Consider the following 27737-nt stretch of genomic DNA (forward strand, 5'->3'; position numbering starts at 1 on the left):
TCGTCTTCCTTGCCCCCGGTCTCTCTGCCATCATTGACGCCCTCAAGACCTCCCGCCAGATCTTCCACCGTATGTACGCCTACGTCGTCTACCGTATCGCCTTGTCTCTCCATCTCGAGATCTTCTTGGGTCTCTGGATCGCCATCCTCAACACCTCTCTCAACCTCCAGCTTGTCGTCTTCATCGCTATCTTCGCTGATATCGCTACCTTGGCCATCGCCTACGACAACGCTCCCTTCTCCAAGACCCCCGTCAAGTGGAACCTGCCCAAGCTCTGGGGTATGTCCGTCCTTCTCGGTGTCATCCTCGCCATCGGAACCTGGATCACCCTCACCACTCTGCTCGTCGGCGGCAAGGACGGCGGTATCGTCCAGAACTTCGGTCAGATCGACCCCGTCCTCTTCCTCGAGATCTCCCTCACCGAGAACTGGCTTATCTTCATCACCCGTGCCAACGGTCCTTTCTGGTCCTCCATCCCATCCTGGCAGTTGTCTGGTGCTATTCTCGTAGTTGACATCATCGCCACCCTCTTCACCATCTTCGGCTGGTTCGTTGGCGGTCAGACCTCCATCGTCGCCGTCGTCCGTGTCTGGGTCTTCTCCTTTGGTGTCTTCTGCGTTCTCGGCGGTATCTACTACCTCCTCCAGGGCTCCACTGGCTTCGACAACATGATGCACGGCAAGAGCCCCAAGAAGAGCCAAAAGCAGCGATCTCTCGAAGATTTCGGTAAGCCACCACCACCTCCTAACATACTCTATGCATCCATTCAGCTACTAACATCCTCGTCTAGTTGTCTCCCTCCAACGTGTCTCTACCCAGCACGAGAAGAGCGCATAAATGAACATAACCCCTATTTCCCAAAACGCGCTATCTTAATCCGGAGGCTGCATTCCCTCTTTTCTTGCCTTGTTTAAAGCTCAAACAACCCCCCCCTGCGCGCATCTTTTCTTGTTCTTTGTCACTACTACCAATTTCACGCACACACCCCTTACCCTCCCCCTTTGCTTGTCCTTCATATAGACAGACAGACACAGCTGGCCAGATTTTACCCCCTCTGGCATGGCACGGCAAACGACCCTAGCTTGGTGAACCCATATACGCACTCTGGCAGGATCCGGGCCCGGCCTAACAAACAAACAAACAGTTTAGAGCGGAAATAAAGAAAAAATTCAAATAATCTGGTCCTCCTTTGCCAATACCAAGCATGCAAGTCTTTTTTGAAGTGATGTAGTTTGATCCGTGCATAAAAAGCAACAGGCAAGTTCTACTGGATACCATACATGCATGCATACCTTGTATTATGCCTGGATTGGGTTGCCTTTATGTTTCTTTTGCCTTTTTCTTTTTCCTCTGTTCGTTTTTCTGGCTGGTGAATGGGCCTTGGAGTGTTTAATTACCCTAATTTGTAGCTATTAGATATGCCCTGTGTGGTTTTAATTCTTAGACTGTATTCATTTTTCTCTCCCTTTTCTCCCTCTTCTTGCGGCTGTTCTATGTGTGTGATTATGTAATCATACTCTTTTAACTTCCGAACCTAACTTGGACGTCAAAGAAACAACTTCAGCTTCTCGGCTTCGACGTCTCGCCACGCGGATAGACGAGCTGGATGAGCCTATCTATCTTGGCTCGAGTGGTGTTGAAGTAGCTATCTTTTTGTATCATATACTTAGATGCAAGGTGTTTTTCATTGCGGGCTTTCAATCTATCGTACAGATAGATGGTGGACCCGGACGTTATGATGCAGCTATGCCTCAACCGCCGGGATAATGACGAAACCACCATCAACGTCGCCATATACCTACTCTGTTCCCCAGGATATGTCCAGGTTGATATTGTACCATGTACATCAAGCTCTAATTAGCTAACGTCTCTACCATCCTCATTGGGCCATGGGCCATGCCCGGTGACCTGACCTGGCCAGTAGCTAGGCTAAGCTTGGAAGAAGTGACGCAACAGCTCCGACTTCCCCTACTTCTCGTCTATTTATTTATACCCTCGGTCATGAGGCCATTCATACCTATACACACATACCATCATTACCTATTATCTGAGTAGTACGTTGGTAGTAGGTTGACGATTGACCATGTTAGCGCACCATCCGGCGCCCCCGGCGCATCACTTCACTCCCCATCTAGCAGAGGTAGTCGACGCCGCTACCTCGCAGAACAGACTCTTCCAGCGCCGCACATCAGTATACCAGAAATACCATCTTCTAGAAAACATCAGGAAGAAGTCATGGCTTGGACCGCCGTCGGAGGTACGCCCAACCAACCAACCTCTTAGATACTCTCTCTCTCCCCTGCTAATGACTGCAGACAATATACGGCGGCATTTCCTTCTCTTTTGAGAATGACGACAAGCAGATTGGCATTGCCCTTGCGATCCGTGATACGGTCTACTTCCTTGATTTCTGCGAACACCACTTCTCCATTGAGCAGTATGAGCCCGGCGAGGTCGGGGAGGTGATTACACAGTTCATTATCGACCAGCTGCGCACGTACGAGAAGGATCATCTAGAGAAGTTCTTTGGAATAGCTCTGCCATCGCTTTTGGTTGAGAAGTGTCCGGCCTTGTGCTCGCGGATGTGGGCGGAGTTAGACATCGTTCCGTTCGTACTTGATCCGCACGGTCCGCAGAGGTTGGAGTGGGTTAATATGGAGCTGTGGCGGACGAAGACTCTGGATGAGCGTGCAGAGTCCATTGCGAGGAAGTGCATTACGTATGTCATTGTTGCAGACTCCTTGTTTGACGGGATGCTAATGGATAGCTGAATAGATACTTTGGACCTAACCAGGCGCCGTTACTGCAGGTTGGGTTCAGGGGACTGGTTGATGTTGACGCCGGGTCGACGGCGGTGCTTACTTCGCTGTCCGACTATGAGAAGACGGTTGACGAACGTACGTGGAGAGCGGTGATGAAGTATGCGGCTGATATGAAAGAGCGGAATGTCAAGGTTGCTTTCTTCAGCAGTACACCGCAAGGGGGAGGCGTGGCGTTGATGAGGCATGCTCTCGTCAGGTTCTCGCATGCCCTTGGAACGAACATCAAGTGGTTAGTTACAAATTGCCTTTCGCTATGTTCCCGTTTCCATTCTAACTTGGTTGGCTAGGTTCGTGCCACGACCACGACCAGGTGTATTCCGCATCACCAAGAACAACCATAACATTCTGCAGGGCGTGGCTGCGCCTGACCAACGACTAACGGATCAGCATAAACGAGACCTAACGGACTGGATATTCGCGAATGCAAATCGATACTGGTTCGGTAAGGGAGGGCCCCTTGAACCGCCTGAGAAGGGAGGTGCGGATATAATCATCATCGACGACCCGCAGATGCCGGGCTTGATACCCCTGATTAAAAAGGCGACTCCCAACAGGCCTGTTATATACAGAAGTCATATACAGATCCGAAGCGATCTGATTGATCAGCCGGGCTCGCCGCAGGAAGAGTGCTGGCAGTATTTCTGGGAGAGTATCCGTCAGGCCGATTTGTTTATCAGCCATCCCGTTGAGGCGTTTGTGCCTAGTACGGTTCCCAAGGAGTCTGTGGGATATCTTCCTGCAGCTACTGATTGGTGAGTTCTATTCACGTTTTGCATTGTGTTGGAATGCATACTAATATGCTCAGGCTTGATGGTTTGAATAAGTCCATGGATGATTGGGATGTGGGATATTACGGTCGTGTGTTCAATGGTAAATGCAGGGAGATAGGCATGACCACCATTGACTATCCACAGGGTAAGCACATCACCCCTCTAGAGACCAATACATTCCTCTAACCGATAAATGAATATAGATGAATATATCGTCCAAGTAGCCCGCTTCGATCCTTCTAAAGGCATCTTCGATGTTCTCAAGTCCTACGCCAAATTCCACGACCTCATCAAAGACGTGCCCGACGTTTCTACCCCCAAGCTCCTAATCTGCGGTCACGGCTCAGTTGACGACCCAGACGGCGCCCTCATCTACGACTCGGTAATAGAGTATCTATCGCGCGACCTCGCCCACCTCAAATCGAAAATATGCGTCATCCACATCCCTCCATCCGACCAAATTCTTAACGTCGTCCTTTCAAAAGCCAGAATAGCCCTGCAACTATCCACCCGCGAAGGCTTCGAGGTCAAGGTTTCCGAGGCCCTGCATAAAGGTAAACCCGTCATCGCAACCAAGGCAGGTGGCATACCGCTACAAGTCCAGCATGGCAAGAACGGATACCTGGTTGAAGTCAGCGATACGGACGCAGTGGCAAAACACCTCTATGACTTATGGACGGACCACGAGCTGTATGACCGTATGAGTGCGTATGCTCTGCATAGTGTTAGTGATGAGGTTTCAACGGTCGGTAATATCCTGTCGTGGCTTTATCTGGCCAGCTCGATGTCGAAGGGCGATAAGTGTAAGCCACATGGCAGGTGGATTAATGATATGGCGAGGGAGGCTGCTGGAGAGCCCTATGTGTGCGGCGAGAACAGATTGAAGCGTTCGGTGGATGTCAGGCCATTTGGTTGCTGATCGCGGAGTACCTTGATGGATGTTTCGTATTCACACTGGATTTTTGCCTAGTTGCGTCATATTATTTCAAAATCTCTACTCAACGTATGATTCAACATAATTAGTCGCTTAGGAATCACTCGCGCATCTGTTCTAGCAGTTATGCGGCTTTATAAAGCGTTAATTTATCTTCTATTCGATCTAGTTGGTGAGTAACTAGCGCCGGCGGCTGGAACCAAGAGTTGCGGCTTAAAATGCGCCGAGAAAATCTTGGATAACCTAAACTGAAGGTTTCTCTCAACTTGCTTGCCACCTACAACATTCAAGATACCCCTACCTGGATATATCAAGGGCATTAAAAAGTCGTTTTACAGGCCCGTATGCCCTTCTGTCTATTAAATTAGGATATTATAGCCATATTTATCCGGTTTTATAGGAGGGTGAAAGTCTAGGCACCTCAGAAATGATATCCGTACCATAAACATGAGACCAATACCCGGATTCTACTATGGTATGTCGGACTGTCGTATTCCTTACTCTCCATCTGGTTTAAGCAAGGCAAATGAGAGGGAAATGCTATATTATACCCACTCGGCTCTCCAAAGTGATGGACAGGACCGTTTAATCGGCTTTCGGGTAGACTGCTCTAACAACACCCTAGATACTGAAAAGAAGAAGTACTTCAAGATACAACCCGGCCATACACCCCAAAGTCAAAGTGAGCCGAAATACACGAATGCTGAGATAAATAAACGCGAGACACAGTCCAAGGTAAGCCCCCGACACTCCAGCATCACGCACTACAACCTACTTACAACCAACAAAAGAAAAAGCGGCAAAAGGTCGCACATCATGAGCGTACACGGCTTGAAAGGGTGAAGAGGACGAAAATGCTTTATAGTCCTATGCTTGGCGTCCTTGGAGTCGAGCAGGAAGCAGGTCGATGCAGAGTACCGAGTAAAGATACCCTTAGCCAAAGAGCTATGACGTGCGCCAGTCTTATGGAGCGCCGAGAGCTGGTTAATCTTAGCCGCAGGGGAAGACAGTATTGTCATGAGTTTGCGCGAGATCCGAAAACCGGAATCATACTTACCGGTATGTGCGTGGGCTAAACCCCAGCGGATCAAATGCGCATAGCTAACGCGGGATATTGTTGAAGCTCTGAAAGCTACGAGCACGTCTAATTTTAGGTAAGTTATTTACCGCCTATCTTCTCCTGGTTAAATTGTCAGTGGGTAGGATTTCTGATGGTGGATATTTATTAGTGCGTTTCGGCCTCTATCGTCCAAGAGGCCATGGAAATATGACGAGCGTGTTGACGACGGTATAATCGAACTCAATCACTGCGATTGGGTAAGTTTTCCATGGTTTTTTCCTTCTTCGCAGCGTCTTAACCGATCAGTAGGTTGGTAGTGTCGCTATAAACACGGATAGATATGCGCTGTGAGTTTCCAAATTATATCTGCCTGTACTGGATGAAGCAGCTGCTAACCACCCTTATGCAGTGTGGTGTCCCAGGGCCTTTTGTCCGGGAAAGGCACCGAATTTGCCGTTTGCAAGCTCATTGAGCCTGATGAGATATATGGTAGAAGCAGCAGAAGCGTGTTCCAAAGTAAGGCGAAAAGATGTAGTAGTCCTTGCTTACTACTGACTAGCTAACAATGTGCAATGGGCGTTAGATTACTCGGTATTTAAGCGGAAAAATGCAAGCTTCTGTTCAGCCGTCGCCTATCCAGGTGCCCATTCATGTTCATTCATAATTGGGCACGGAAACGAGCTGACGGTTGTGAGCTCTGCTCATGGAATGCACTCAATGGGTCGCTTTAATGTCTATCCAGCCGATATAATGGCAGTTGACTGGATAAGCAATAGCGAGGTGATTGTCGGTCTGCGGAATTCAGCCGTAGCTCTAACTGACTGGCGGTGCGCTGCCTCGACTACACGACTGGTGCATTCTCATGGCGTGAAAAAACTGAAAATGGTGGGCGAGTCGAAAGTACTCGTTGCCGGGTTTGATAATACGGTAAGTATATCCAAGGATTTTACAAGCCCGTATACCCATATTTGCCTCAAACCGGAATGGGGGCCTAGTTACAGCTTCTGCTCTAACAATGCAATACGTAGCTTGATATGTATGATCTACGGTTCACTCGAGCAGCTGCCCAGCGTCATCTAGATCCAAATAGTCGGAGTCACCGATCTAGTACGCCTTACCTTCGGTTCGGCGAGATCAACTATAGCACACTAAACGACTTGGATGTTTCTGCTGAACTTGGGCTTGCGGCCTGTGGTAGGTCTCGCTTTTCCTAGAAGCCCCTGATGAGCTCTATGCTAACTTAGGTTGGGTACAGCAACCGATTTGTCGACGGTACAGCTTTACTCTTTATATACCGGCAAACTACTTGAGGCTTCCGCTACATATCCAAGCAGTCCCCGATGCGCAGGGGGGTTATTGTCCCGAAATTACTTGAACCCGATTGACTGCGTGCGATTTGAAACAGTTGTCGAGCCATACGAGTATGGGAAATCGACACAAACGAGTGATGGCCGCAATAATACCCGTTCTACTAGTTTATTGGTTGGATCTAGCGAAATTATAGAAGAGTGGAGTATGTAGAAGCTATCGAATAGCGGAATTGTCAGTGTGCATCCAGAGTATACATAGAAGAATTGGTTTTGTTCGGCTAAACGGATTTATTCGGGTGTTTAATGAGAATGCGGAGCTATTCCTAAGGTTCACTATAATCTCTTATTGAAGGGTATTTTAATTAATTAAAGTCAAAACTTTTAAGCATTTCCAGACAAATCATCTCAATCTTCCACAATACTTCAGACATCATTAGATCCTCCACCACTTAGATATTCAAGTCAGCTGTGCGTCAAAGGACTCGAAATCGGAATGTGTGGCAAGAGATACATCTACTTGCAGAGGTGGAAGAGTCCAGCGTTTGGATTGTGACCAATTCCATCATGAGAGATGATGCCGCAGAAATGTCGGCTGTCCTTAGTAGCAATGAGGCGGAAGGGGCCAGGGTTCTCTTTGGGGCGAGAGTTATAGTTGTATACTTTATGGTGCTGCTGGAAGACGGGTACTCGCGGAGAGACCTGCCCCTGCAGCGCCTAGGGAAGCGGAAGTGCTGCAGGTTCAGGAAGTCGTGAGGGTAGCCAGACCTGCCTGTCTCGATCGGAGCGTGGCCAAGTTGCCATTTAGCGTTTGCAATATCGATTACCTGCGCGGCGGCCGGGAGAGCCACGTTATGGCATTGGACGTGCTGGATATAATTGTCAGTCCTGACTGTTTGTTATTGAGTAGCTGACGAAGGATGATTCTCACAAGCAGGCCGCGCTCCTCAATGGCATCTGCAGTTGGGTCTGTTCCTCCGAGGTCCATGCCACTTCCTTCAGGGGAATTTGCAACTGCGCCAGAGTCTTCAACGGGCTCTGCAGCTCGCTGTTCAATGGGGGTTGCAAATGCAGCGCCAATCAGGGAGAGGGTGAGAATTGCCTTGAAGGACACCATTTTGACGAGAGTTGGTTTGTGGAAGATGTTTCGTATAGTGGATTGAGCTGTGTTAATATGCTGTTTTGTTGCGTTCGATGATCTGTGTGTTGATGAGAGGATATAAGCTGACTAGTTTGGAGGACAAAGGGTTCTTTATATAGACATCTTTCTTCGTATCTTTCCCATTCTTCTCGATAATCTCTAGGATTGTGTGCTCGAACAATCATCTGGCCATGCAGAAGACCTTGCCAGGCACTATGTCGCAGTTGGGCAGTCATCTGAATGAATAGGTAGATGCAAGATTTGCATCGTCTTTGGGCAGATCGCAGGTTAATTAGGGACAGAGAGATAGGGTTTCCAAGGAGAATCGGGTGGTCCAAATGAGCTTAATTGCTAGATAGAGCATGATACATGTTCTATGTAGGAGCATGTCTAAATTTCTAGGCAGATTTCTCGGACTACGAAGGTATGAGAAAACATCTTATCTAGCAGTCGGATTGCCATGTCCAATTGTAAGATACCTTGGCCGGTTGGTTGTCTTGGCTTTGACAGTTGGATTGTTATCCCGAAGTATGGTAAAAGCCAGGTTACCCAAGTGAGTAGGGAGCTGGATACCTATCTAACCTGGTGGGCATGGCAATGAAGGATTGCAGCAACTTGACGACTCCAGCAGGATATCAGCCTTGGTCTTGGCTATTAAACTGAAGCCCGACTGCAGATTTAAGTGACGGCCGAGATAAAAATTTTCTGGTCATTTCTAGCTCGTAGCCATGGAAAATAACATGATATGCCCTCTCTTCCAAGATGAAGATGGGCCCTGATACTGAAAGAGGGAGTGATCTGTCGAGGATGTAGATTAACTATCATTTCTCCTCTCCAACGGCCAAAAGGATAAAAGGAGCTGTAATCCACATATTGTTAGAATAGACGGTGAATTGTTGAACTGTCCAGAATTCAAACGAATTGCTTGTGTATTTGCTAGCTGATCCGTCAGGGCAGCGTTAAACCTCCGTAGGTAGGTCGACCGGTATTCCCCGGGAGGCTTCGAAGAAGGAGAGAAAGATCTGCACAGGGATACCACATCCTCTTCACAGAGCCTGTAAAATGGTGTTCTATAGTGATATGTGGAACCTGTCCTGTAGCATGTATAGGGTATCAGATCTCTGCACTAACACACCGTTGGCCAGTCTCCAGATCCTCAAAGGTGACCAGTGCCATTATAGCGGGGCGTTCGGCCAGCAGCTCCAAGATATCTAAGTAACTGCAGCCGAAGGAAGAAGAATACGGAGTACTCCTCTCCATGCTGCTATCTCCCCGGTCCCGTAGACAGCCCGGTTCGTGGGCTGATGTTTGATCGACGCCAGTTTAGGATCGTCACGACTAACTAACAAGTTACTTCGTAAGCACGTAGTTAGTTAATTCCGTAACTGGTTAGTTAATGTTAGCTAGCTAGTTAGCTGCTCGACTTGATGCCATCTGAGCTTCCCATCGGGCTCTCGCTTTCACTAGCCACAATATCCCATTAGATAAGCAGGTCGAATATCTCTTGGCATAACTATTTCACTTGGCGATACTTATTATGCTCAAGCTTATGCGCGATGCACAACTCGACATAATTCCGGACAAGCTCCCTTTTTTCCATTGGCCACTTATTATAACTATTATGATTAAATTATCTTTTATTTACTCTTGACTCCGTACTTCATGCGGGCATTGCTAGACCTGTGGCAAATCCTCTTGTTTACTCCCCTTATTTGATCCTTTCCTGCTTTCCCAACCACCCTATCGGGCCGTCTTATGTAAGACAGGCCATCATAGCTTCTCGGTACTTATATATCAGCAGGTAGATAGTTGTAGGAGTAGAGATCCAGGTACGAATCGGAGCAAAAAGTCCCTCCCGGCTACGTATATGCGGTTGACTAGGTGAAATAGGATCTCACCGCATCTCAGCATCTAGTTCTTAAACAGGAAATCAGTCCGATTCGGGCGAGTGTGTATATAAGCGCATTTAACGTTTTTAAACTCCCCTCCCGAACCTTAACCAAACCCACGGGGGGTCTCAAAGTGGTTGTCGCCCCCCTTAGGTCTCCCTTTGATAAAGACGTTGATACTGATGCCAGTGACAAGCCAGAAGAACAAGCTAGAAGACAGCCAGAGAACAGCTAAAGGACACTCTGGCCTCTGTCCAGTTAACCAATGCCTACCATCCGACGAAAAACACCTTTCTCCCGCTTTCCTTGCGCCCGGTCGACTTTACTGGCCAAGAATCGGAGACGACTATCCGCAGCCAATAGCCACGTCACGTCACAGCGCCCTTGGTCGATGTTCAGTCGTCACTTGTAGGTGCCAGGCCTCTCCCCACTCCAGCAAGGCAGACAGAGCAGAAAACATACAGAAAACCAGTTACTAGTCAACTAAAGAGTGATCCGATCCTCAAGGGTGCCAAAGAATATAACAACTACCCCGCTGCATGCTTTATCGAACCACCACCCATCTGGTTTTCTGATTGTACAGGCAGCAGCAATAGCATATCTGAACGACAACATGGCACCTCTCTCTCTCCGTCTCCCATCTCTTGAAGATGGTGAACCTTGGATCGTCCATAGGAAGCTCTTCGAAGTTCTCACTGGATACCTGCAGCCTGGTAGCTGCACTGCTCCTTCCGCTGCTGCCAAGGAGATTGACGACTTGACTCCAGATAAGCGCCAGTCTAACGATGGAAAACCAAATGAAGACCACGAGAGCTTTCTTCTGGAGATCTGGGACTCAATGATCGAGATTGCTAAGCAGATCCCAAGTGACCATGCCTCTCAGGACCGCCTGGTGGAGCTGATTAAAGCGCTGACTGAGCTGCCGTCTACTGATATTGAGGTCTGGGGGGTGAGTTCCATTCAATAGAGATAGCCAGACAAAATGGGGCCCCTATTTTAGTGAAGTAATATGTTAATCTCCATACCATTGCAGAGCAACGTCAAAATGTGGGCTGATTTGCCTTTACTCGGGCCGGCTATGAGAGAGGCTTGGATAGGTAAGCGTGTCCCCTGGACAAGAAGAATGTCGATCTGGCTTCTGCTCATACGGTTGCAGGACCATCAAGTGATGACAAGGCTCCCACCCCCGAGGAGGCCGAGCGATGGATCAACCAGAACGCCTTTGCAGCACGCCTCTTGAATCTCAACCAGATCGACTGGTCCAACTTTGCCGTCTGGAGTCTCCGGTCTGCTCTTGAAGAGGCGCCGGTTACCGCGGCGGAAAGCCACAAGTGTGACATTGCTGCAGCAGCACAATGGATGCTGTATAGCGGCCAGTACCTACTCGAAGAGGCAAAGGGTGATGCTGCCAGAGAGGCAGAAGAGGAAGAAGCAGCGAAAACAGAGGAGCAGCCAAACAGAGGCCAGCCACTCGCTGCCGGAAGCTTGTATAAGGGCAAGGCAAGACTTTGCCCTGAACGTTGGGAGTTCTGGAAACAGCAGTTTGGAAGCATCACCCAATCGGATGTGCAGAGTGTTGCATCGCTCGCAAAGCAGAAGATGGATGCTGCCAAGTAAAGACAGAAACACTGCCTAGTTAGGAGGCGCAGTAGACTCGATGATTTCGTCCGCTTGCTTATCACTGATGTATGTCATTCACTAATATACATTGCGAACACTCGTTATGTTGGATGTCTATCTCTCTCTTTTTTTTTTTGTCCCAGTAGTCAATCGAACCCACGTTAATGCAAAAATCCCAAAAAATATGCCAACTTGAAAGTCGCTACGATAAAACATGCTACATGCCTCGATCTTCAGGGAACTCGTCCTGCAGCCTTAACCGCGCTACGACATTCATGCTGAAAAGCTCCTGCACAAGCAACTTGGCCGCATATGGTATAACCATCTTCACCACCCCCACAGAGGACTTACAGCGCTGACACCAACCGGAATAGCCCATAAATCCACAGCTCTCACAAACATCCACCTCATGACGGTCGGACGATATCATCAACCGCTCAAGGAGAAGCTGGCTTGTACCGTACGCAATCAGACAGTCACGCTCCATTTCTCCTAGGCGGAGACCTCCATCTCGAGATCGACCTTCTGTGGGCTGGCGGGTAAGCGTCGCTCGAGGTCCACGGGCACGTGAGTGCATTTTATCTTGGACCATATGTTTGAGTTTCTGGTAGTATATCGGGCCGGTAAAAACATAGTACGTAAGGGGCTCCCCGGTGATACCTGAGGTCAAGTAATCCTTTCCACCATAGCTGAACCCGTGGTCCACAAGGATAGCAGACATCTCTTCGACAGGGCTGCCACCAAAAGGGGTACCATAGCCAAACTGGCCAGAAATAATGCCAGCCTTTCCTGCAACGAGCTCCAACATCTTGCCCACAGTCATTCGAGATGGGAAACCATGAGGATTCATGATGATATCAGGGACCAAGCCTGTGTCCGTAAATGGCATGTCTGCCTGCTCCGCAATGATTCCTACAACACCTTTCTGTCCGTGGCGAGATGAAAACTTGTCACCAACTTCTGGCCGTCGAGTTTGCCGAGTTTGAACTTTGATCAGCTGGCTCTCGCCTTCGGTAGTAGATATCATCACCTTGTCGATGTAGCTATAATCAGGGAGTTTGTAGGTCTGAGGCGTGGGATTATACTTCACGGGTAAACCTGCATCAGAGCCAGTGATGCCGGATGAAAGCGCATTGTCTGGTGTCTCCTTATTTATATATACTTCTCCTGGACTGACTTTCTCTCCAACTGCAGCCAAGCCATCATTGTCCAGAAGACCGTGTTTCCGAATCGATACTCCGTTTTCTCTCGTCGGACCAACGAGTCTATCCTTCGTCCCATTCGAATAACTTTTGAGGTTCGCCGAATACTTTCTGAAGACCTGACAGCGCCCAAATCCACGGTCTACTGACCCCTTATTCAAGACGAGAGCATCCTCAATGTCATACCCGGAATAACTCATCACGGCAACCATTGCGTTTTGTCCTGCTGGGAGCTTGTCATAGTTTGTCAACTCGATGGTTCGAGTTTTCACCATCGGCTTCTGCGGGTATACCATGGCATAGAGCAAAGAATCGATACGAAGGAATTGGTTATTAGCAATCGCGCCTATGGCTTGTTTACCCATAGCACACTGATAGGTATTTCGAGGAGATTGGTTATGATGGGGGTAAGGTATCAGTCCTGCAACGGCTCCCAGGACTGTAAATGGTTCGATTTCTAGGTGTGTTGTGTTTGCGTCTATCTCTCTCTCGTAGACAGCAATATTTGCATCGTTCTCTTCGTTGACATCAACGTATTCCACCAAACCATTAGAGAGGAAATCGTCGAAATCCATCGTGCCATTTCGTAAAGCACTTAAATGTCGAGCTGTAACCCTAGATCGTTTCTTTTCGACGATGATCAATGGGCGGCAAATACGACCATCATCGGTGGAAACATGGACGCATTTCTGGTTATGGTTGATGAACACACTGACGAATTCCGATATCCTGCCCATTCGTCGTAGACGCCGGAAGGCATTGAGGAAATATTTCGGTCGCCTAGTCAACGCAATCGGGGATCCATTCATGAATACAATATAAGCACCCTGGCCGAAGCATTCTCTACCTCCAACAGTTTGTATATCCTCTGCACCAAGAGTAAAGACAAGTTTCTGGACAGGTTCCTCTTCGTCGTTTGTGGTGATATGCGTCATGAGTGCCAAATTCTTTACAAGCCCACACGCTTCACCTTCCGGGGTATCTGAGGTGCAGAGCATACCAAACTGCGAGGGTTGAAGTGCACGAGGACCAGAAACCTTGCGTGTCTTCTCAAACTGACTGCTTATTCGGGTCATCATACCGAGTGCAGCGATATAACTCAGTCTGCTTAGAACATGGGTGACACCGGCTCTCTCCATTCGGAAACGTTTCAAGCTCCAGTTACCGGTTGCAATTGCACGGTTCATTCCCTGGGTGATATGATTCCCATGAATAGCAACGACCGGGTAGGCGTCGAAGGCTTCAGTTCGTACTGGCTTCTTTAGGACCTTATCTATGTTCATTTTGATGTCGAAACAGAATTTTTTGAAAAGATCTTCAAACAGCAATGCCAGGAGCTGACCAGCTAACTCCAGTCGCTTGTTGCCAACATAGTCACGATCATCCACCAAACTTGGGTCAAGTTTTGCCATGAGCACACGCCGGGCCATGTGAGTAACGTAGAGAGCTTTCGGCCGAAAGTTCATATCTTGCACTTGGACGTGGGATATTATAACAGAAGATATGGCCTCGATAGCTTCTGCAACATAGTTTCGGCGTGCAGGCCCAAAGCCTGAAGCTTTCCGATTGATCTTGATACGCGCGCCCAAGTATTCAAGAGCCTGTTGCTGGGTGTATATACTCAGCTTGACAGCTTCTTCGAAGTTTATCGCAAAGTCTTCCTGGTATTCCATATCAACTCCCGCAACTAACAGCAACATTTCCTTATCGGATTGTATTCCCATAGCTTTCAATAGAATAACGATCGGAATATCGTCATTCAAAACGTTGTGTCGGAGGTAGATGCGTCCCTTTTTCATAATAATATAGCTCTTGGACTTTCGTTCGTGCGAAGAACTATATGTCGTACATTAGTAAAAGCAATCCAGTAAAGTTATATATATCAACTTCTTTTGAGCATACCTTGTCACTGAAGCCTGTACGATTTCCTTCTTTGGATCTGTTTCGACAATAACTCTGTTTTTGCTCAGCTGCTCTTGCACCAAAATGACCTTCTCCGTCCCGTTAACAATAAAGTATCCGCCGGGGTCAAGAGGACATTCATGTAATGTATACATTTCCCGTGCCGACTTATTTGATAGCACACACTTAGAACTCCGGAGCATGACAGGCATACGGCCAATCGCAGTACCGTTTCGCTTAACTCGCTGACGGCCACGGACATATTCGAAGTCAACCAAGATAGGAGCAGCATAGGTCATATCCCGAAGTCGACATTCATTTGGGGTTATTGTGGAATCGACCTTGATTCCTGACTGTTCTTCATCGGTTCGCCGAGGTGTTCCAAGATATATGTCATGAAATCTGCAATTGAAATTGAAAAAAATATAAGTCAGCCTTTGCGCAATTTCCTGCAAGCACCTTCAACATACTTGATATAGAACTTTGGATCAATGTCACTGCGAATCTCTGCGCTGGACTGCACAATCTTCTTAAGTTGGACTTCAACGAAGTAATTGTAAGAGTCAATATGCTGCTTGACGAGACCTTTCACTTTGAGAAATGCCGGTAATAGGTTCCATTTATCTCTTTCGGTATTAATTGGGTCCGTCAAGTGTTTATCGTAGTAAAATGGTTCGAGGAGGGCCTCAAAGTCCTGTACGCCTTTGTTAGAACACTCCGGAACTTCTTATTCCGTAAAATAGAAACCCAAAAGCGTACATCAGATCGTCTGCTTTTTTGCGCATGTCTCCTTCTTTGAGCTTCTGTGTCGTGCGGATCTTCTGTGAGTTTTCCGCCAGCATTCCCAGAAGATCGTCTCCGAGCACCTGGGGAGGATGTAAGCTGTATTAGACGGTTAGCACTCTGGCTGAGACTTTGCGAATATGAATAACTGAGGCACTATCACACATACATTTCCTGCCGCACCCCCGACACTCGGACCTACCGCCTTCTTCCGAGGAGGCATGGTTCCGTGCTATTAATCCCAGGGGCGCATGAACCAGGAAACAAAGAAAAGAAGAAAATCAAAACAAGAGCTATAATTGCGTCAAGCCATCATGGTGAGAATAAGTCTGTAACAATCCGCCAGTGTCATTTCTGTATAACTTTTTTTTCGATGATGCTTGATTGGAGGGGCCGGGAATTCCAATGAAGCTCCCCGCATTTTTGTTTCTCCGGAATGCCGCCGAGCCGCCTGCCCGCGCTTCGAAGACGCCAGGACATCAACGAGGCCGATGACAGCAAGCTTATAACATTGCACCAAGTTTATACCACTAGATATGATCGATCGCTTGAATCGCTGCAGGGGTCTATTGAGTTCTTCTCTTACTCCTTTTATAACTGGATGGCACTATTGTAGGCCCGCATATTGGCAAGGACATCGCCACGGCCCACGGATAAGACCTAACAGTTCAGGAATTAATCGGGAATGGAGGGTGATGTAATTCACTGCTATACCGAAGAATGGGATTCAAATATCCGATATCTTACTGCTAATCAAACACATATTGCCTGAAAGCAGCAGTTAGTTTTTGTCCTGTGTTGCATAGGATCCCAGTGATATGGGTAACGAGGTACACAATCCTCTCTACAGGATGAACAGTAGCGAAATTACGGAGCACAACGCACAAGTTGCCCAATGATGCCCGTGACAATACCTTTGAACCCAATACTTAACCTTTCGACAACATGGACATGATTGAAAAAGTCACAACCGGACGTTGCCCGACCTTCGACAAAAAAAGTATCCTTTTTGCGCAACCATATATAATGAAATTACAACCATCAGATTTCATATTGTTATGATGATATATCAGTCATGGAGGAATTTCACCTTCTCACAACCCACTCGCTTAGATACAAGCCCAGAGAAGGTGTGGTAAATCATTTAATAGATACAATTATCTATAGAATGAAGATCAACCTTAAATTGGAGGTGAGTTTCTTCAACCCACAAAGTCGAATTGTTAAGCGAAGGCATCAAAATCGGAAATGGCTGTCAAGGGAGCATAGCATCAGATACGGTTGTTAGGTATCATTGCTTTCCGTCCGTTGCGGCCTCACCGACTCGATACCTAACCGGTAGGGTGGTGCATACCTAAAGTGCCTCGTACCCTTGACTTGATTAGGATGAGGACGGCAATGATGGTATGCGGCTATCAGAATCAACACTGTAAAGTGGGGAGCTTGACAACAACTTCCATCCAGGTTGTACAGCAGCCTGCATTATCCCCGGTCAGGGTGCAAAAGACCAACTCATTGCCGCAGATATGCTTGATCGAAGGACCCGTGCATACTCTGCAAGCGATGTATACACACTGGAGTAAAGAGGGCATTCCTGAAATACAAGAGCCCGAAGGTGGTTTGGTTGGATTAGAAATGTAACAAACGTACCCATCAAGCAGAACCATGGCTGATAAAAAGGCTGTAGTAGAGACGACCTAACTTCAACTTTCTGCCAGCCATGGATAGATCTAGTGCCTTGCTCGATGTTTAAAATGAAGCTCAATGCACTGACAACAAGTTACACCGTACACCGACCAACGATCCCGCGGGAGAATGGGACCATTTGGAAAGTGAGCTGCCAATCGCCGCATACGTTGATGACAGGGCTCCTTGAGTGTGTACTTGGCGCTAAAACCTGGGGAAGCAACATGGTTGGATCGGGAGAGAACCTAGAGAGACATCAGCATATACTCCGCGAAATCGTAGATGTGTTCTAAGAGATGAATAACCCTAAGGATATGATTGGACTCTTCTTGTCCCCAAAATATCTGTTGTGAGTTGCGGGAACGAAGGGCGGGGGCAACCTTCTACGGCACGGTACATGGCATGTTGTACCGCAAAAAGTACATTTATCTTGCTCAAACGGCTGGGTCTGTGATGGTGCGTCGTGGCAAGCTTGCATACTTCGAAACTTAGCGGCCGCTTCCATGCTTGTGCTGGCATTTCCACCGCTCATTCGAAGTCGGGATGCTGACCAGACCGGATGCCATCCTCGATGTAACTGCCAGGTTTAGAGGCACACTTTACAAAAATAGCCCAAATCCCATATCTGAAGAATTTCCCAGGCAGCAAGGTAACGAGACACGGACCCCCGTCCCGGAATGAAGACAGATGTCAAGGGTGCCTGGAGCCAACAACCCCATTCAAAGAAAGATAAAAAGAAAAAAGCAAAGACCTCAGGCCAATCCATATTTTGGCCGTGCGACTTTCCTTTCCTATTTCTTCGAGAGGGCAAGCAAGGCACGGAAAAGAAATACGGAGTGAAAGAGAGAGAGAGGGATATAGTAACTAAGCCTTTCTCCGCATTTCCAGCCTCCTGACTACGTGCTCCGTATCCGCGACCGTAATATTTGATAACTGGCCCAGAGCGAGAATTTTTTTTTTGGTTGATGATGTGGGGAGTATGACGAGAAATCAGATTGAAACTTCGTCTGTGTGTTTTTTTGGGGATGCTTGTTTCTTTTTCGTCGAGAGGTTCAAGGGCGGCGGTGATCAGAGTTCCCCGTCTGCATTCATTGGACTTGAAGGTTCGATCAGCGTTTATGACTCTCTTCCCGAGTCTCTCTCTCACAGGCAAAGCGAGAGAGGCAAGAAGATAGACAGGGTGTTCGTTTGCTCCCGGTTGCCTCTCGTAGTTATGATAAGGGCGAAATCTATAACGGACAGACCCTACGGCTGCACGCTGCGCAGGATGCACAGGTTCTGGGCCTTGTGTCAGTGAGTGATTGAGAAGTTAGAGACTCCGGACTCCTTTGATTGGACCATATATCGGGTGCTGGAGGTTCTCCACCCACGTCGTCGTGCATATATCGAGAGGGATGCACCTAGGAAATGCCACCATGTACCTTGCAATCTGATGCGTCGTCAAAGATGCACAAAACACTAATCTCGTTAGCCGACAGCAGCTTTACTCTGAACGCCTCCTTCTGCTGTCAGTTCCCTAGCACAAGCAAATGCAAATGGGATGGACGTTTCCCGTCAACTTTCGAGACAAACCATCCGCCCAGCTGTTCTCCGTACTAGGCCTGCTGTATCCCCGCCCTTTCTTCCCGCGGCTCGTTTCTCGGGAGGGCGTCGGGTCAGGTCACTGGTACCGGCTCGCGAACGAGGATGCAGCGCCAAAGACAGCGAGTTGTTGGGCGAAGAACGAAGTAGCGGTGACCCCTCAGTGGAACCTCCAAGGCAGCGGGTAGCCCTGCCTGACGCAACCCTATTTGTTTAGAATTTCGAAGGTTTCTGCAAGACGTATTCCAATCAGAAAATAGAAATCGGCGAATATTTAGGCGTGGTTGAGTATTCAGGGGAGTGAGGAGGCCAGCCATTCGTCCAGAGCAGTTGCTATTATTCGATGTCTATCTGGGACAAGACAACATAGGGTTTCCAGGTTGCCTTTCCATCGTTTGATGCTTGAGCTGCTGCAAGCCATTGAACTGAATCCCCGCTGTCCATCACATAATATTTGGTCCCTCTTCCTCCTCCTTTTCATCGATTTCTCCTTTTTCTCTCCTCTCCTCCTCTTCTGTTCTCTCTCCCTGGGCTTCCCTCTCCCTCCCGTGTCCTGCTCTGCTGGCCCTCCCCAAGTCTCACAGGGGCGCTCCCATGCTCTGTACAACAACCGACCTTGCTCGATTTCGCTTCGTTCGACGACCGGCTCTGTCTGTTTCCATGCTCTCTCACCGTTCTGGCTTGGAGAGATAAAACCGTATGTATATTAGCCCCTCCGGGCAGTTTCTCCCGCCTGTTCAGCCTTATGACTCCTTAAAGCGGATCTCTGAGACGCCCTTGCTCACTCCTTATTTTTCGCCAGACACCATCCACCCTTGGAACGACCCTCTGGTCACAATTGACCCGCCCCAGCGCTGCCTCATACCAGCACCGTTTACCCCGCCAAAAGAAGCCCAAGAGGGAGACCGTAAATCCAGCACCGGCACTGTGTAAGCCAACAGAAGAAGGAAAAGGCTGATCCGAGCCTTGATTTCTGGTTTGACAGCGGCAGAGCGGTTGAATCAACCAGCCAGGGCGCTGGCTGAACGGGATCTGCCGCCTCCGAACTCCAGCCCAAGTCCTTCAGTTATTTCACCATTCCCACCCTGTTAACCGAATAATAAGGATCTCTGCAGCCGTAAGTTCGTCCCCGATTTCGCCTCTTCCTCTTGTCCTTTTGCCTTCGTCCTTTTCGCCATCCGGCGTCTCTGTGCTGGCCTGCGGTTGACTTCCCGGGCGTTGTTCCCAACTTTCATCCTCGTTTGGCTTTTTTTTTTTTGCCGTGACGCGGGAAGAAGCTCACCGCTTTCGAACCTCCCCTGAAATCTATTTCAGGCGCCAGAAAACCTCCGGGCGTCTCCATCTCGACGACGTCCCGCTCCCCAGCACTGATGTTTGATATATATATGTCTTGCGTATAATAACGTGTTGATTTGTTTTTCCTCGTCTGCGTGTATATACGTTCCTTTTTTTTTTTGTTTTTGTTTTTGCGTCATGTCTGACCATGTTCGCGGTCTTTCGAGAGCAGATGCCCGGGAATATGGCCTTTAGAAACAGCTTCAGTGGGAAACTCGACGACTTCGTTGGCCCTTCTCCTCAGTCTCCTCCGTCAGAATCGCCCTTCTCTGCGTTCCCATCGCCCCAGGGAAGCCAGAAAGGCTTCGTGCACAGTATCAACGCGCAGCCGTCAACCAGCGAGGTCCGTTCGACCATGCAGCGTCGTTTTACCACTGAGTCGGCCGTGCTGCCGCAGTGGAATGGTTTCAATCAGCAACCACTGAAGCAGACCGAGCAGCTGGATATATTGTCGTCGGTGAGTTTGAATACGCGCTTTGTCCTGGCCCTCGGATGGCGTGATCGAGATGTCAGGTCAAAAGTGAAGCTGGATATCAGGCTGTCCTCACTTTGATATTGTCATTTTTTGGCCAATTCACTAGGAGACCCGATAGACTAACTAATTGTTGCTTGAATAGGCAACCCACCTCCATAAATCCCAGCTTGTGAGCAGAAAACCCTCCTCACTTTCTGTCCTCCTACCCACATCTCGCCTCGCCTTAAATTCCCCCTCCTCCCTCTCCCTCTTCCCCTCCTAACTCCCTCTCTCGATCTCTCCTTTTCTTCCATCTTTTCTCTTACCGTTGTCCTACCTTTCTCTCTCCTTTAACCTGCCTGCCTTCCTTTTCTCCTTGTTTAGAAGATCACTGCTTTCCATAACGCTTCTGCCTTACCATACTCCTTCTAACAAACTTCCTAGTTTGAGAAGAAACGACAGCATATTGAATATATGCGGGAACAAAAACGCCGATTTGAAGCAGACTTGAAAATCCTTGACCTCCAGCAGGAAAAGGAACGTCAGGAGATGGACCAGATTGCCAGAGACCTTGCTCAGGTCGGTCTCAGTGGCCCGGTTAGCGAGCCTACCACTCCTCCAGAATACTATCGAGACAGCGGTTTTCCTACTGCTCTATCTCGTCCAGCTCGGTTTTCTATTTCAAATGGACAACCCGTGTCACCATTTGGAAGTGTTTTCTCTCCTACTTCCCAAGTGACATCCCCCGCTACCAACCAATCTTCTAACCAGGACTTTGCCAACCGTACTGGCATGGGGATGGGTCTGCGTCGAAACTCGGAGCAGACTTACGGAGCTGCTTTCACAGGCTTTAGAGCTGGTCATGCGTGAGTTTCTCTTACTGACTTGCAACTTCCACTTACTTATGATTATCCTTTACCGGACCTACAGAAGCCGCTACTCCTTATCAAACAACGTCTTCGGATCAGCCTTGCCACCAGTCTCCTCTCGTACCAACGGATTCAATAACCATATGGGTTTCAGTTCACTTTTCTCTTCGAAGAATCCGTTGGAGTCTGAAGAGGATAAATCCAAGAACGAAGACCGTGTTTCTACTCCAGATGTGAAGAGCTACCTTCGCATGACAGACCCTGATGACAAATTCCCTACCTTAGTGCGTAGGGATGGTAACCCATCAGTTGTAAGTTCTTTCTTCTCATCCTTTGTAGTTTCCTGAGCTACTGCTGACCCACTTTCTTCCTTTAACCTTAAATAGCTCTCAGCCAATTCTGCAGCGGTTGATTTTGCAAACTCCCGCACTCCTGTCCCTGAGAACTATAATGGTAATGGTCGTCATCATGCCGTTCACCACAGCATGCCGCAAAACACTTTGTCCTGGTGGTCTGATAACTCAGCTGAAAATCCCCCACAAACTAATGGAAATGGTAATGGGAATATCCAGTCTCTGCGTCATGTGAACCGTCTTTCTCTAGAGAGCAACCTTTCTGGCCTCGGTGCTCTTGCTTCTGCTGCCCACCAGCAAAACCATACCTCTGGACACCATAGGCCAACCTCCTTACAGCTCTCTTACTCAACAAATGATCTTCCTGCCACTCAAAATGGATTTCAAAGCGATTCTGCCACTGGAACACGGGCCGAAGTTACCCAGAACAACTACCAAACTCATAGCCGGATGCATTCTCGTGGTGGCTCCGCAAACACCACTCCACCCACCCCTCAGTCCTCTTCTGACCGTGAGGAACCTGGCCCTAGCATTCCGACTTTCCAGTCTGCTTTCCAACCCAATGCCATGTCCCACGCCCTGGTCTTGACATCTCCAACCACCGTTGCTCCATCGGTCGTTAACGGGTCTGCTACCCCTACACCAAGCACCTATGCAACACCAGTTTATGGATATAGCATGCAAGCATATGCCCCAGCGCCATTGCAGCTCAATGGGAACTATGCTGGCGTCCAGAGTCATCCGATGTTCGGAGCATTTGGAATGGCGCCACAGCCACCTCAGCCAAACAACTACGGTAGATTCGCAGAGAGCCCTCGTACTGCTACTCAAAACCGTCGTAATGGAGATTCTGAGAACCCATTGAACCGCTTTGGCAATGTTCCTCTCGAGAATTACTCTGGGGAAATCTATGGAATGTGTAAGGACCAGCATGGATGTCGGTACCTTCAGAGAAAGCTCGAAGAGGGTGTGCCTGAGCATGTTCAAATCATCTTCCGTGAAACTCAAATGCACGTCGTCGAGCTCATGACCGGTATGCACTCGCCACCTTGTTCATTTCGTTTCCATGTTTGATTATTCTAACTATTGAGTCCAGATCCATTTGGTAACTACCTATGTCAAAAACTGCTTGAATTCACCAACGATGAGCAACGTACAGGTCTTATCAACATTGCTGCCCCTCATTTGGTTCAGATCGCTTTGAACCAGCATGGAACTCGAGCTCTCCAAAAGATGATTGAGTTTATTTCTACCCCTGAACAGGTACGACACCTTTATTGACATGTCATAGTTGATTACTAATCATCTTTAGATCCAAACTGTTATCCATGCCCTTAGTGGCCAAGTCGTCGAGCTTGTCCAAGACCTCAATGGCAACCATGTGATCCAGAAATGCTTGAACCGCCTATCAGCTCCAGATGCTCAGGTAGCTACTTCTCATTTCCAGAAACTTTCTCTTGAGTATTTACTTATTTTATGCAGTTTATTTATGATGCAGTTGGCAAAGAGTGTGTTGCCGTTGGAACTCACCGCCACGGTTGCTGTGTTCTTCAGAGATGCATTGACCATGCTTCTGGCGATCAGCGCGCAAAGTTGATTGAGCAGATTACCAAGAGCTCTTACTCCCTCGTTCAGGACCCGTTCGGCAACTACGTCATCCAGTACATCTGTATGTTGACTCCTGTACCCTGTCATGCTTCATCATTCTAACTTTGATACAGTGGATCTTGGAGAACCCCTTTTCACTGGACCACTTTGTGCAACTTTCCAGGGAAGCATCCCCGCTCTCTCAAAGCAAAAATTCAGCTCCAACGTCATTGAGAAGTGTATCCGTACTTCAGACTTCAATATGCGTAGAGCTTTTATTAAGGAGATGTTGTCTCCTCATGAGCTTCCAAACATGCTCCGTGACTCCTTTGCAAACTATGTCATCCAGACTGCTATGGACTTTGCTGATCCCGAGTCTCGCAATACTCTGATTGAAGCTGTCCGTCCCTTGCTGCCTGGAATTCGCTCGCAACCACATGGACGTCGAATTGCAGGAAAGATCATGACTCTTGACTCCCATGCTCGAAACAATGGCACAAACGGAACGAACCCAGGAGCTCCCTTGGCTCTTGATGAGGTACGAGGTGGCTTCTCACAGCCTTATACTCTTCCACCCAATCAATACAACTCACAGTTCAACTCCACTGAGGCCTCCGCCAACGCTCCATCCGCAGCCGTCTCCGAGTCCGAATTTATTGAAGCTCGCTCTACTCACAGCGAGAGTGGAGCTACCACCATTTTCAGCCCTGTTCCCCAGCACACCAACAACGCCATAAATGGTATCAATAACATGAACGGCATTAATGGCGTCAATGGCTCGAACCCTCATGGCTTCAACATGTTCTAACTCGGAGGAAAGCCAAATTGTATCAACACTTCGTTGCGTGGAGATTCAATGTCATGACTGCGCAATGTTTTCATTTCTCAACCCTGTAACACCAGCAAGATACGATGCCACGACTCACGATTTTACGGCTCTGATTTTAAAGAACATAAATTCTTACCGCGACAAGGACAGCATTATCGACAAGACTTGAAACACCAGATACACACAAAGTGCTTTCTCTACCTTCCGACTGCATACCGTTAAGAAGCATCTTCTTGGAATCTTTGATGATGCCATTTTTCTTTCATATTATGATTTTGATACATATCCATTCTCCAGTCCTTGGGACCATCTTGGGCTAACGAATTTGCATCTGCCTGGTATTGTCACAATCAACTTGGCATATTCAGTCTTCTAAGTGGGAGATATGGATGATATCACTTTACTTCTTATGTCCACCTTTTTGCCATAATGCCGATGCATAAATATGGCTTTTACATATTTTCCGCCCACCTCAAAATATCTCTTTCCCTCTCTTTTTTGCATTCCCTATTCTTGCGGGATTTCTTGTTTTATTTGTCCTTTTTAACCTTCGTCTCTATTTCCTTCTTCCCTTTGTGCATTCTTCTCTTTACTATGCTTACACTTTTCCCTTCTTCTGGACATTTAACCCTTCACGACAATTCTAACCGCAGCAATAATCAACATTCTAGGTCTTGGCTTATCCCTAAAAGCCATACTACGCGCAAGTGTTCTAAACACAGTGAGAATGTCGTCGGTTTCACAGCTCTCTCACTCTTTTGAGGAGCTCAGTCCATATTTATTCTACTTTGTGTTTTACTTGTTTTAACCCTTGTTTTCACTTTTCCATTTTCTTTCTAAGGGCTTTGCATACCCTTGCCATTACATATTGTTGACCCAAGTTCAATACCAAGTGTGGCTCCTGATGCCTTCTCGAACCTAGCCAGTCTTAACTAGGCTAGTCTCATTCGTCAAAGGTTAATGGCCCAAGGATATCCGCTGCATTTAACTCCACATGACATCTTCGACCACCTTTCATATTCTTCCCTTTTATGACCCTACAATCCTGCCCTGATATGCCCATGCAAGCAAATTATGTACCATCAGTTGTGTTCTGCATTGTTCTGCATTCATGTATCTATATGAGCCCCGACTTATCGATGCTCAATGTTACCAAGATGTTTTTTTAACCCTTGAACCCAGACCTAGCTTCCCACACACACTTCCCCATAGCAAGCCCACCTCGAGTTGTTTCTTCATACTGCAAGTTAAAGTTTGTTTTCATACAGTTTTGCAAGTTAGTTAGTTTCGCAAGTACAAATCAAAGACTACCGTTCGGTTTAGTTCTATGCTGTGCATCATGCTTAAGCTTAGCGGCCGCTCTGTACCGAAATTGCTATCATATCAAGGTGGTTATGGCTAAACCTTGCCTTGCGTATGCAGAGTACGCTTTTTAAGAGGCTACAGACCCATGCCATTAAAGTCTGATATCGTCCAGAGTTTGAATAGGTAACCTTAAATTGGAGGCGCGCGTTTAATTCAAACCTAATTTAAGTTTAATTTAACGCGCCAAGCTCAACGTCGTCAAGGACGCGAAATGTTGATGGAAGATTGAACGAATCTACCAAGTTCACCCTTTCATTTCTGCTACCGTTTGCTGAGGCTGCCTTTTTTTTGCCAATGTTGCCTAGCGACCTAGTGGTCTCTGTCTCTCGACAGTGGCCCTGCAGAGAACAGCAGGCGAGGCAGTTGGCCCATCTGCTATGTGTTCGTAAAATCGGAGAGCCAGGCTACCCGTTCAATGATTATCATTATGCTAACTGATTTATACTATTTCCAAATAGACCCCCTTCTCCCCCCCTCCGGCTGTAATAGTCCATGGCCCCAAGGGCTCTGGCAAATCAACAATTCTCAAATCCTTACTGCAAGTGTATGCTGAAAGTCAAGGGCATCGAGATGCGAAAGAGAACCGTAGCCCTCAAGCGATATCCGGAGCTAAAAGGCAGAAATTGGGCCATACCTCCGACAATGAAGTGAAAGGACACCGGTTTTGCTACGCAGTAGTGAATGTTGCTGAGTGTATATCAGCCAACCATCTCTTTATGAAGATTATATCGAACACCCTTGATGCTATGCAACAAGGTGCCACTGGCCGACCTGGTGATGAACGGACAAATATCGGCAGTTTACGTTGTGAGCATGTAAGCTCACTATCAGGGCTACTTGGGAGTATTCTAGGCAAATCCGAGTGTCGAAGATTTGTTCTTTTGTTAGACGGAATAGATGAGTTGCGGGAAGGAGGACAAATGTTGTTGGCAGCATTGTGCCAAATTGGTCAGATGGTATGTCGACTTGACTTATCCTCTGAAGCTACCCTACTAAATAATGGCCGGACATAAGCTAATGAGAGGTCGGTCTAATTTCTTTAGCTGCCTAATGCCTCGGTGGTTTTTACTTCAAAATTCTCCCCTCGCCCACTTCTCCTTCATGCAGCCGGCACACCCCATGTCTACTTCCCACCATACACACGAGCAGAAAGCATAGCTATTTTAGCTAACCTACCTCCGCCTGTTCTGCCTCATCTATCCGAAGCTACCGCTGCCAAGCTATACCCTCCATTCTTATCCACGTTGTATGATTCATTGATTGGCCCAACGGGGGGTACAGTATCTACTTTCCAATCAGCGTGTGAGAAAATATGGCCACGGTTTGTTGCACCTATAACAAACGATGAGACACCCCCTGGAGGGGTTGCGGTAGAATGGGACTTCCCACGGCTCCTTGTGAGGAACAGATCGCTATATCAACATCAGGGAGAGCTGCTGTTAAGCCATAGAATTGTTTCCGAGGACTTCACCGCTACCTTCAATACTCCGACTTTGGCAACAAAAGCTGCTCCCACTCTACCGTCTCTTCCATACCTACCAACCCTTGTGCTGACTGCTGCCTTTCTCGCGGCTCATATTCCCCCTCGCCTTGATTTATCTCTTTTCTCAAAGTTCACACCATCGGTCAAGCGCCGTCGAAGGCGGTTAAATACAACTATTCAACCAAAAGCATCTGCTAAAGCAGATGATGATCCAACAGATGACACTCCGAAAAAGGGTGGAAAAGCTGCAAGCCAGTCCAAGGCTCCTAAAGGAGCAACCAACAACACATCTATTCCTGGAGGAACACGTGGTGGTCGAAGCAGTTACTTTGTTAATCCTCACTCGTTTACTCTTGAGCGACTGTTAGCTGTTTATCGTGCTATAGATCCAAATCCCCCATTAGTCACAGATATCTCTCTGGCTGATACGATATTTCCAGAACTAGCAACGCTACAACGCCTCCGTCTCCTCATACCTGCTTCTGCAGGAGCAGCGGCAGCCGGAGGAGTTGTGGATGGGGCTGAAAAATGGTGTCTCAATATCAATGCAATGGTTAGCGCAGGAAATTCTATCAGTGATGAATGGGTTGTTGAGATGGCCCATGGGATAGGCGTAGAAGTTGAAGAATACTTGGGTCTAGGATAACTGGTTAATCAGGCATGGGGGCATCAAGGGATTTCCTTTTTTATGAGGATCTTCTCGTCTTCTACCACTTAGCAATGACGTAAAAAAAAAAAAAAAAAAAAAAAAAAAAAAAAAAAAAA

The 27737-nt window shown here is 47.8% G+C and overlaps 7 protein-coding genes across 7 annotated transcripts; 5 read left to right on the forward strand and 2 right to left on the reverse strand.

The window, feature by feature from the left end:
• Nucleotides 1–47: 47 nt before the first annotated feature.
• Nucleotides 48–914, forward strand: TRV_05694 (uncharacterized protein; the record flags this gene model as incomplete). The annotated part of the gene is made up of 1 exon (XM_003020184.1): nucleotides 48–914. A coding segment is annotated over one exon (867 nt), but the record flags the coding sequence as incomplete, so codon positions are not given.
• Nucleotides 915–2083: 1169 nt separating this feature from the next.
• Nucleotides 2084–4511, forward strand: TRV_05695 (heat shock trehalose synthase, putative; the record flags this gene model as incomplete). The annotated part of the gene is made up of 6 exons (XM_003020185.1): nucleotides 2084–2257; nucleotides 2316–2719; nucleotides 2776–3051; nucleotides 3110–3574; nucleotides 3628–3737; nucleotides 3796–4511. The coding sequence occupies 6 exons, from the start codon at nucleotides 2084–2086 to the stop codon at nucleotides 4509–4511; spliced, it is 2145 nt and encodes a 714-aa protein (XP_003020231.1).
• Nucleotides 4512–7716: 3205 nt separating this feature from the next.
• On the reverse strand, nucleotides 7717–8010 carry TRV_05696 (major allergen and cytotoxin AspF1; the record flags this gene model as incomplete). Its single annotated transcript, XM_003020186.1, has 1 exon — nucleotides 7717–8010. The coding sequence occupies one exon, from the start codon at nucleotides 8008–8010 to the stop codon at nucleotides 7717–7719; it is 294 nt and encodes a 97-aa protein (XP_003020232.1).
• Nucleotides 8011–10536: 2526 nt separating this feature from the next.
• TRV_05697 (uncharacterized protein) lies at nucleotides 10537–11540 on the forward strand (the record flags this gene model as incomplete). Its single annotated transcript, XM_003020187.1, has 2 exons — nucleotides 10537–10872; nucleotides 11043–11540. The coding sequence occupies 2 exons, from the start codon at nucleotides 10537–10539 to the stop codon at nucleotides 11538–11540; spliced, it is 834 nt and encodes a 277-aa protein (XP_003020233.1).
• A 220-nt stretch (nucleotides 11541–11760) lies between these two features.
• On the reverse strand, nucleotides 11761–15653 carry TRV_05698 (uncharacterized protein; the record flags this gene model as incomplete). Its single annotated transcript, XM_003020188.1, has 5 exons — nucleotides 11761–14581; nucleotides 14648–15049; nucleotides 15118–15341; nucleotides 15407–15529; nucleotides 15633–15653. The coding sequence occupies 5 exons, from the start codon at nucleotides 15651–15653 to the stop codon at nucleotides 11761–11763; spliced, it is 3591 nt and encodes a 1196-aa protein (XP_003020234.1).
• Nucleotides 15654–20960: 5307 nt separating this feature from the next.
• On the forward strand, nucleotides 20961–24103 carry TRV_05699 (RNA-binding protein, putative; the record flags this gene model as incomplete). Its single annotated transcript, XM_003020189.1, has 7 exons — nucleotides 20961–21352; nucleotides 21417–21666; nucleotides 21742–22741; nucleotides 22805–22971; nucleotides 23021–23134; nucleotides 23191–23377; nucleotides 23430–24103. 7 exons carry the CDS (start codon nucleotides 20961–20963, stop codon nucleotides 24101–24103), a joined length of 2784 nt encoding a protein of 927 aa, XP_003020235.1.
• A 1680-nt stretch (nucleotides 24104–25783) lies between these two features.
• On the forward strand, nucleotides 25784–27618 carry TRV_05700 (origin recognition complex subunit Orc5, putative; the record flags this gene model as incomplete). Its single annotated transcript, XM_003020190.1, has 3 exons — nucleotides 25784–25870; nucleotides 25948–26445; nucleotides 26533–27618. 3 exons carry the CDS (start codon nucleotides 25784–25786, stop codon nucleotides 27616–27618), a joined length of 1671 nt encoding a protein of 556 aa, XP_003020236.1.
• Nucleotides 27619–27737: the final 119 nt, after the last annotated feature.

The sequence above is a fragment of the Trichophyton verrucosum genome (genome assembly GCF_000151505.1).
Source record: "Trichophyton verrucosum HKI 0517 chromosome Unknown contig00447_1.f1.exp, whole genome shotgun sequence".
In the NCBI taxonomy this organism is placed as follows: domain Eukaryota; kingdom Fungi; phylum Ascomycota; class Eurotiomycetes; order Onygenales; family Arthrodermataceae; genus Trichophyton; species Trichophyton verrucosum.